At 40.5% G+C, this 10,206-nt stretch overlaps 1 protein-coding gene across 1 annotated transcript; it reads right to left on the bottom strand.

The window, feature by feature from the left end:
* Positions 1-559: 559 nt before the first annotated feature.
* On the bottom strand, positions 560-7,640 carry ncaldb (neurocalcin delta b). The gene is made up of 4 exons (XM_061760778.1): positions 7,427-7,640; positions 4,143-4,575; positions 3,184-3,289; positions 560-2,609 (listed from the first exon to the last, which is right to left on the bottom strand). The coding sequence occupies exons 2-4, from the start codon at positions 4,518-4,520 to the stop codon at positions 2,515-2,517; spliced, it is 579 nt and encodes a 192-aa protein (XP_061616762.1). The 5' UTR covers positions 4,521-4,575; positions 7,427-7,640; the 3' UTR covers positions 560-2,514.
* Positions 7,641-10,206: the final 2,566 nt, after the last annotated feature.

Here is a 10,206-nt window from a genome sequence, read left to right as displayed (position 1 = left end):
CAGCGATTCCATTGCAAGTCGCCCTCAACATGAGCCCTCGTGTGACTTTTTTTTTTCAAAAATGAGAATGTTAATATTCACGTCAACATGTGTCAAGAAATGAATTTTACAATTGTTTTTTTTTTTTAAATAAAAAATAAAAAATAAAAAAAAACGTGCCATGGAAACCTTTGAGTATCTTGTCTGTTTCACGCACATTTGCCGCAAAAAATGTTTTGCAAAATAATTCCATTTAAGCCTTCCTGTTATGGAAGTTCTTCCCCCTCCCTAAGTAAAAAAGATTACATGCCTATTTTTATGTAAATCTTTTATTTTATGGAATTTTTTTGTTTTGTTGCATTATTTATTTATTTATTTACATAGTATATTAAATAACACAAGGTAAGCAGAAAAACAGTTAAACATACAGCGGGTTACATTGACCCGTTTAAATGTCTATCACTCTCGAAAAAAAAAAAAAAAGTGAAACAAAAACCATTTTATGTTTATTATCGCAAATGTGTGTTTTTCTTAACAGTTCCTCAGCGTTTTTTTGTTTTTCAGAACAAACACAAAGAGACAGTCGGCCCTTTTGTCTTTATTTAAACAACAAAATGGTCATCCTACTCAGAAGTTAACAATACAAAATCTACAAAAGAAATACGATAGTGACATCCTCGTTTGTTCGACAGGTGACAACTGTACAGTATAAATGATGCAATACTGCGTATATATATTCTTTTGAATTAATCATCTATATTTGGCACTTTGACCACAAGATGCTAATGGGAGCGGGACCAAAAGAAATCCCTAACGGCCTTTTCCACCGTCATTGTCACAGTTGCTCTCTTTTAAAGTGATTGTTTCCTTCCCACACACACACACACACACACACACACACACACACACACACAAAAACAACAACATTGTGTCTTCCCACCAGCAGGGATGGAAACAAAAAAATACTTAAAAGTCAGTGAATGCAACACAACTGGAAATTGAAATTTGGTGCAGCTTTAAAGCATGAAGTACATATAAGGAAAACACGCAGGACAAAAAAAAAAAGAAGAAAACGGTGACATGAGCAACCGTTACGGGGAAAACGTCACATCTGGTGACGCCATTTTGTGGCGTGACTGCATAGCGACAACGCACATGTGGTCCTGTCCGAGCATAAATATATGATAGTTGTTTTTTTTTGGTCCTTTCAAGTAAAAGGAAAACATCACATTGCAATAATTTTCACTTTTTTTTCTTAAATGTGAATTCATCGTAAAAGAATGGAATACTACATATCCTTAAAACTGCTATTTTTGTTTTTGCGTATGTATATGTTACATATTGAAAAATATATATAAATATACAGTTAAGCCCAAAATGAGTCATCCGCTGGCCAGCCTATGAGTGTATTCTTTTTTTTAGGAAAGAAATGACGCTAAAATTATGAAATAATTACAAAATGTTTTTTTGTTTCTTTTATACATGAGGTTGTGAGGACCATGCGGGCCATCAGCATTTAATATCAAGAAGAAGCGATTTTACTTTATTTGGTGGAAATAAATTATTATAAAAAATCACTTAACTTTTTACAAAAATATTAGAAAATTATTAAAAGGAGAAATTAGAGGAAATGCAAAATGCAATCTTTTCACACTAAGAACATCAAGATATACTGGTAGATATACTACAAATGTAGCCTATTTGATTTGATTTGTATTATCATCATTATTTCAGAATGAGGACTATTGTAAAAAATTGCAAAAATACTTGTCAATATTTTTCATGTTGAAAATAATACATATTTTTCACGTTGAAAATAATTAATTGGCATTTGACAGCACGCCCGCGACCCGAGTGAGGCGAAACGGTACGGAAAATGGATGATAGAGTATTAGATTTTGAGTTGAAAGTATATTTTTGAATGGAGTCAAAATAAATTATAACATTATTAAAAATTCAATAAAATTATGTAAAACATATTTGTATAGATGATCACACATTGAAAGTGATGAATGGGCCTATTTTTCATAGGACAATTTAAAAAATATAAATAAAATAAAAATAAAAAAGAATTCATCCCTTTTTGCACAACAATCTTTGAGCATTTTGTTCAAATTCTCGAAAGAGATAAAACGTCAGAAGAACGAAAAAAGGATGTATTAATATCTCATCCTTGTAGCTCTAAAAGTCCGACCAGCGTGCGACTCATTTGGGGCTCGACTGTGTAACACGTTCCTCCAAAATAAAATGTGCGTTCAAATCCTTCTCGCGTTGAAAAAAGATAAACTACATTTCCCAGGATGCTCCACTTCCAGTTCTTGTCATCCTTTGACTCTTTCCAATGCAAAAAGACCAGCAGCAAACATGGATTCAGTGCAGTTCCGTACGTCTTAAATTCACTTTTTCTACAGCAATACCGTCCTTCAAAGGTGTCCTTCAAATGGTGGTATTATTAATTTTTTTTTGAATGATGAACTAACGCAAAAAAAAAAAAAAAAAAAAAAAAAGAGCGAAGACGACGAGCGATCCGGCGGTCTACTGGCCGGCGCTGCTTGGGTCGCACTGCAGCAGCCGCACGATGGACGGGTCGTTCCTGGCGCCCTCCACAAACTCCTCCAAGGACAATTTGCCTGAACAAAAAGAAAATTCAACGGCCTCGCGTTAGCTTATTGCTAACACACAATGCAGACACCACAGACGGGCGGGCTAACGAAACTAGCATCGATGTCGCAGTAGATATAAGACGTAAGTAAGTGATTCTTTTTTAGTTAACTTTATTTTTATTTAACAAAAACACACAACTTAGCGGAGAAAAATACAAAATTCAGAGGAAAAAATGATTTGAGTAGAAAAAAAAAGCAACACTCTTCCGTCATATAAGTCAGAATGTTACGAGTAACACCACAACTTTACAAGACAAAATTAAGGAAAATAAAGTCTGAATTAGCAATGAGAAAAGTCACAATTTTGTGCAAAATAGTCATCGGTTTGTGAGGAAAAAGACTTAAGACTTAATATTCAGAGGGGAAAAAATAAATCACAATTTTATGAGTAAAAGAGTGAATTGATTAATAATAATTGAATAATAGTGATTTTAAGAGCTTTTAATTTTAACTGTCGGAATTTGGAAGAAAAGTCCTGATTTTGCAGGAGGAAAAAAAAAAAAACAAATCTCTCAAAATGCCGGAAAAAAAAAAGTCTTACCATCGCGATTCGTGTCCATCTGCCTGAAGATCTTATCTGTGCGCTTCTCGGGCGTCGACTCGTCCTCGGGCATCTTCATCACCGAGGAGACCATCTTATAAATGGCCTGCGGAGCATGTGAAAGGATGCTCACGGTCATTGTACAACTTGGCAGCAGCCAGCAGAGGGCACAATTACTGAGCGTCACACAATGCTGTTAATGGACTTCAAACATGTATTCATTGTGCTAGCAAAAGGAGCCAAAAAAAAACAACAAAAAAAGTTATTTATGTGATGTGTCTGAGTCACGTCTGTTTTTATTCGACCTAAGATAATATAAGCACGACTATACTCCCGAGTTCCGCTTTTCACTCTTAGCGTTATTGAAAAATCGACGATTGACAGTTATTCATCGATTCATAATCATCATCTGCATGGCAACGCATCTACGAATCAATCGTTGCTCTCATCCCTATCCAAGAACCGAAACAAGCCAAAGCTGTGTTTTACACACCTGTTGGGAACATAAATAAACCTCAGCTACATTTCATTAACGTATTGGCAATGTAAACAAATCTATGTTTTACTCACTTTATGGGAATGTCAATGAACTTCAACCATACTTGACTCACTTGTTGGGAATGTAAACGCAATCTTAGCTCTGTTTTAGTCACCTAAACAAAACTTAGCTACGTCATTTGTCAGTAAATATGACGGGCCTGAACGTTGTTACCCTTGAAAACGAGGAATTCAATGTGAGCGATTTTAAAAGAAAAACCCTAACGTTGGGTAAATCCCTTTTCCCCCTGATCACTGACGGGAGAAAAAACATGGATGTGTACTGTTGTTGGCTCCAAACAAGTGAGAAAAGTGGTGGGTAATGCTCCCAAACAGCGCACAGCAGCTGGACGTGGCGCTGAGTCAAGCTGAGGACAAGCGGCGGCGCGGTTGGTTCCGGAAGCAAGACACAGCAGACTCACCGTGACGATCTCCAGCATCTCCGCCTTGCTGATGTAGCCGTTGCCGTCCAGGTCGTACATGCTGAAGGCCCACTTGAGCTTCTGGTCCAGGCGGCCGCGGGACGTGACGCTCAGCGCGATGATGAACTCCCGGAAGTCGATGGTGCTGTCGCCGTTGGCGTCGAACGTGCGGAAGACGTGCTCGGCGAACTTGCCGGCGTCGCCGTACGGGAAGAAGTTGGCGTAGATCTTCTTGAACTCCTCCATGGACAGGGCGCCGCTGGGGCAGTCCCGCAGGAAGCCCTTGTACCACTCTGTGATCTCGTGCTCGGTGAAGTCGGTGTTCTCGATCAGGTCCTGCATGACGTCAGGACGGAGCTTGCTGTTCTGTTTCCCCATGGCTGACGGCGCGAGTGACGATGCGTAGCGAGAGGTCGGCGGTGTTTTCAGACGGCTGAAAGAAGCGGCGAGAACCTCGTTAGGAAGCATGCGAATGTGCCGAAGGTAGCTACATCCAGAATAATTATTCGATTGTCAAGAATTTGGTTGATTTGATCTCAACTAGTTTGAAAGTCGACTTGGATTAAGCGCATTTGTTTTGAGTTTGTTCCCGACAAGAGATGCACATTCTAAAAGAAGAAGTGATAGGACGCGGAGAGCTGAGCTGAGCATCCCTCAGAGCAGACGCCAGAAGTAACCAGGCTATTTCTGCCCCCGCTAAGACTCTTACGTGCACTTGTGGGACAAACTAGACCCGGTTATGTAACCCTGGACTGTTCGCCAGTCAATTGCAGGGAGCACAACATATCACTCAAACTAACAAGAGTCTTCAAAAAACCTGACATGTTTTTTAGGATGTTGGAGAACGCCGAAGTACCCAGAGAAAAATTCACACAAGCATGGGGAGAACTTGCTAACTCCACAGAAAGATCTTCCAACATTGATCTGAACCCAGATCTCCGGACTCTGAGGCAGATGCGCTCCTCACTATCCCATTTTCTAAAAAGATGACACCCTTAAGTCGCAATGAGCTAGGTGCATTCCGTTTTTTTTCACTTTGATTATGGACTTTGCGTCTTTCTCTGAACATCTTGTACGTCTCTTACATCATGAGCAGGAGCCTCCATTTATATCCTGCAGGTCAATCCTAACCGAGGAGCACGTCGAACTGCAGCCTCAAAATTCCCCAAGTGCCCCTTCAAGTCGACCTTTCAGGTGACCATTCCGGGTGTGATCGGCTATTGGTGATTGGTTCAAGCAATTTGTCTCTGGTAGTTGCCGTCTTTCTAGTACTTTCTCAAATAAAGTCACTAGAACTGCATATACAGTTAGAACATATACACAGTGTCATTGTGAAATTACAAAGTCAACTGTTTAAGAGGTTAACGGCAAGGGGAAAGAAGCTGTCGGAATAAAACTAGTAAATACTGCATCTGTTTTGAAAACTGGAAACACTTAAATCAAAAATAATCCAAAAGAAAAACGGAAAGTTCATCGTGCACCATTCGTAACCTCAACATGTCGTACGTACCTCGTGACCGCCGTAAATAATAACTCATGGTATCGTGCTGTGATATTTTTTGCACTGATAGCGATAACCTTCCCGATGCAGCGATTAAGCAATAAGGCCTGAGAACTGATCTGAACATCGATTCAGCTTAGTTGCAGCTTCCTCTAAACGGGCGCAAACGAAACAGATCAAACGCCGAGATAGCGCCACTCCCGCCTCTTTAATTGCATGAATACCACTTCCTGTGTCACTTCCTGACGCGCGCCTCTCTACACACACACACACACACACCTTTTGTCTCACGTCGAGTGACAACGGCGTGTCAACACTCGCTGCTCTTAAGCAAGCGAGCAGTCCCTCCATCCGGCCGTCGTCAAGACGCAGACACGCCCTCGCACTGTCAGCGTCGTCACGTTGGAGGATTGTCGCGACAGAGGCGCCATTACGAGGCCAGAAAAGCGTCGTCTGCAAGCCAGGCGAGCAGAGCGCCGATTGGACAAACAGTGGCGGCGGCAAACTGCCGGCGAGGTGCACAAAGAGGGCACTGTTTGTTTTAAACGTGTCGAGGTCTACGGACCTAGAGGCCTAACCAGGTCCCAGGGAACAGCAGACCAGATGAGTACCAATAAGCAGACCATAACTGAAACCGACAGTTGCACGCCGCGACGCAAAATAGAGCCGACGCTCAGATTTAGCTCAATTTGCCATCTTGAAGTGTATTATCTCTCTCTTGGCTCCGCCCACGCTGTCCCTGGGTTGGCTTTTTTGGTTTTGTGTGGGTGTTTATTAGGTAGACGTTCACAATCGAGACCAGCTGTAGGCAAAATTTGGGGCACATATTGGGTTCTAGGGCCGCTCGATGATGGGGAAAAATTGCGAAATGTATCGTGCTGAAAATGTTTAGTCGACCACCCACGACTGATTTGCTTTCCATATTTTCAATAATTATATGTTAATTCTACTTTTGTTGTTTGTATTTACGATTCCATTTAGGGTGGCTTGAGAGGCATTTTGGGAGCTAAGACTAATTAAACACAACTACATGCAACAAAACCTTTTTTTTGGGGGGGGGGAGGCTTAAGATATTTTTAGGGGGGCTTCAACCCCACCAAAATAAGCTTAGCGACGCCACTGCCTATGGACAATTCAGTCTCCGATGAAGCTTAGCATGTTTTGGGAACGTGAGAGGAAGTTGGAGAAAACGAAGAAAACCCAAGCAAGCACAGGGGGGAGGACATGCAAACTCCACAGCGAGAGATTCGAACCCCGAACTTCAGAACTGTAAGGCAGATGCATTCGCTACTTGCGCACTGTGTTACCATAAATAATATGACGCAATGATTGTACAAAAATGTTTATGTATCGTGGCTTTTAATATAAGTTCCTCTGCGGTTTGATTTGTTTTTACAGCACAGGAAGTGATAAATTGACAGCTCGGTTTAAAAAAAAAACTGCATCCATTTTGTGGACCCTTGTACGGTCTCAAAGACTAAAAGCGATTTGTTATATCATGTTTTGGGATGGCTTTTGTCCATATATGTTCACACTAAACTAGCACATACGCTAATTTATTGGGAAAGTAAAAAGCATGGCTCCCATTGTGGGTTGGGGCTTCATAAAATACTGTTAAGAGGAGCAGCCTCATCCGATTAGTTAGAAGTCGCTCAAGCTTTATCCGCTCCGAGAAACGCTTTATCGTAGGAAGGAAATTGATCGAAGTTTGCGTCGACCTGTTTAGCGTACCTGTGTAATAACATAACAAGTGCCAGGAAGCTAGCAAAGTGGTTCAACTTACCTCGCTTCCAAGTCGCTGTTTTTGTGAAAAAAAAAAAAAAAAAAAAAAAAGTCTCTTTAGCGGCCCATCACCCGGTGGGTAAAAACGAACAAAACAACCAAAAAAATAAACACAACAAAATCCGAGACGACGACAGATCGCGAGAAGCCACGCAGGAAGCTGCGGTTCCCCGGCGGGGTCAGGGTCCAAACTCCGGCTCTCGTTGTTCGCTTGTGAGGGGACGGACACGCTGCGAGCTCGGCAAGCCTCGAGGAGTGACGTCAAAGCCATAAGGTCACATGGTCAGAAGGCGGCCAATGGCTATCTGGGGGGGGGGGGGGGGGGGCGTTGGCATGGCAACACAAAACCCAGTGAGTTGAGTCGTGGACACTCTTCGGACAAAGCATTAGGTACACTTGCAATAATGTTATGCGATCGAGTTACAAGGAGTTGTGCGAAGAATTTTGCCGATACAAAAACTCTCATTTAGGTATTTTTTTTTAAATCAAAGCTGTTTCATATATTTTGAGAGAGAGATTAAAAAATATTACTTCTTTGCTAAGATTTAAACATTTACATATCAATAATATAATAATACATACATACATACATGTTTTAGCACTGTGTGGATTTTGATTACATTTTTAACACTTCCTTAACTGCTGTTTTTTTTTTTTTAAATTTACATAAATTACTTTATTACTAGTACTGTCGAGCAATTATTTATTTTATTTTTTCTATCCACGTTTAGACTAAGCACGTTGAAAGAAATATTGCAATTTTTATTTTTGGATGATTGTTTAATTTTCTAAAAAAAAAAAAAAAATCTTGAATTTAGAAAATTGTTTTGCAACCTTGTGTGGTTTTATTTGTTTGAATTTTTGAATGCAATACTTATTTTTTTAGCATTGTGTGATTTTTTTTGTTTTGTTTTTTCTTTTCTTTTCTTTCAGAATTGCATGTTTTATTTTTTTGTTATTTTTGACCAGCATGTTATTTTTGAGCACTCTGTGATTTTATTTATATATTCATTTTTTTTCAGCATTGAATGAAATTTAATTACCGAAACCTTTGTTATTTATTTTAAGCATTACATGATTTAAAATTTTTGGGGGGTTATTTTTTTTTAGCATTGCATGATTTATTTACATTTTATTTGTGTGTGTGTGTTTTTTTTTTTTTTTTTTTAGCATTGCATGCTGAAGCCGAGGGAGCTGCTAATGACAGTCACCAGCCTCTTGGTATGCTACATGTGTCCTCATGCATGCACATTTGGAGCCACGCTTTGCCTTTGCCTTAAGATGATTAGCGGGACACAAAGCCACCGGGGCTTATTCAGCTGCTGTTCTCGGTCGTGTTTTCTTAATTGCCTTAGGAAGCACACTTAGAAACAGCACTCCCTCCCTTCTGCCGAGTCAGCAGGTTGACCAGGCTGACCGCGATGATACCTTGAATGCTCTTCGGGGATGAGTCATGTTCTTTGCCTTCAAAAAGTCCTTTGCCAGAAGGCAACCGAAGTCCAATAGCTGATCGCAACATGAAGGGAAGTCAGATCTCAAGGCAACAGAGCTTTCCTCACGTGGCCGTACTTTCTATATTACGCCAACGAACAAGCCTTGTGATCATGGCCTGCAATTTGTTTACAGTTACAGAGAGCGTGGATTTTTAATCTGTCACGGGTAGATGTGGAGGTAGATGTATTTTTTTTCTTTGTTGTCTTTAGCTAATTCAGCATTTTTTTGTTTGTCAGGAGGTTTGTATGAAGTTTTTTTCACACTGTCCCAAGTTGTCAAAGCGGATATTGTCAGGCGCATGCACACATAGACCTCATAGTGGTGCTCAAGCACATGCCCTTTTGACCCTGATGAAAAAAAAAAAGACTTTTATTTTGCTGCAGCCCATTTTTCTTCATTTAAAAAGAAATTCCCCTCTCTGCCATCAGTTCCGCCCAAAGTGTTTTCATATTTGAGGGGTATTTATTGACAGCCACATCCCCATTTATAAGAGGGTGTCTGCACTTGTGCAACCATTTCAGTTAAATATATACTACTGTTCTTTCTAAATTGTATGAATAATTTTGACATTGGGTACCCCTATTTTTTTACTTGAGTACCTCTTCCCAAAAATATTTGTGCACATGCTTGGCTGCTGTATGGTATATAATTGACAGTAAAAATTCCTTTTTTTTTTCATGTGTACTTTTTTCATAATTTGTACTTTTTTACTTGAGTACAGACGTTGAATCAGTGCTTCTACATTTCCCAGAGTCTTTAAAAAAAAAAAAAACAAGTATCAAGAGTGTGAGTACTTTTGCTACCTGGTGTAAACAAAGCGAGCGTGGCGAGGCAGCCCCATGGCAGCGCACGGGCGCCGTCGTTAGGTAACAGCGGCTTTCAGGCTGGAGGCACGGTGAGGCCACCGATCTGCCACCGTGCTCTTGTGATTATCTCTTACCTAACCGCTCAGTGTCAACCTTGGACCGCCTCCAGTGGCGGCCGTTCACTGCCTTGAGATCTCATTGAACACACCATGAGACTCAACGCAAAACAAAAGAAAAAAAACGCTTTCTTGCTTTTCCAATGCGCCATATTTATACGCTATGCACCGATTAAATCACTTAAGATGAAAAAACATCTCCCGGGTAACTGTAATAACTGTATTCCAGCAAATGGTGGCCAGAAGGATGTTATTTTACTCCCTTTTTGGGTGCCTCAGTAGGTGCTGCTGTTTTGGTTCGCAAAAGACTTCTAATGTGCTCAGCAGTTGTCTGGGAACTACACCGTCTACTGTGTGAACAGCAT

Source organism: Phyllopteryx taeniolatus, chromosome 21 (genome assembly GCF_024500385.1).
Source record: "Phyllopteryx taeniolatus isolate TA_2022b chromosome 21, UOR_Ptae_1.2, whole genome shotgun sequence".
NCBI classification, from domain to species: Eukaryota; Metazoa; Chordata; class Actinopteri; order Syngnathiformes; family Syngnathidae; genus Phyllopteryx; species Phyllopteryx taeniolatus.
This window is presented reverse-complemented; position numbering and strand designations above follow the sequence as displayed.

Bases quoted from the DNA above. Each gene is read 5' to 3' on its own strand.
- ncaldb (XM_061760778.1), bottom strand. From the start codon at position 4,520: ATGGGGAAACAGAACAGCAAGCTCCGTCCTGACGTCATGCAGGACCTG. The intron at 3,290-4,142 runs GTGAGTCTGCTG...CATGCTCCGCAG, and splicing joins AGATGCTGGAGATCGTCACG to GCCATTTATAAGATGGTCTC. The intron at 2,610-3,183 runs GTAAGACTTTTT...CTTTTTGTTCAG, and splicing joins GATGGACACGAATCGCGATG to GCAAATTGTCCTTGGAGGAG.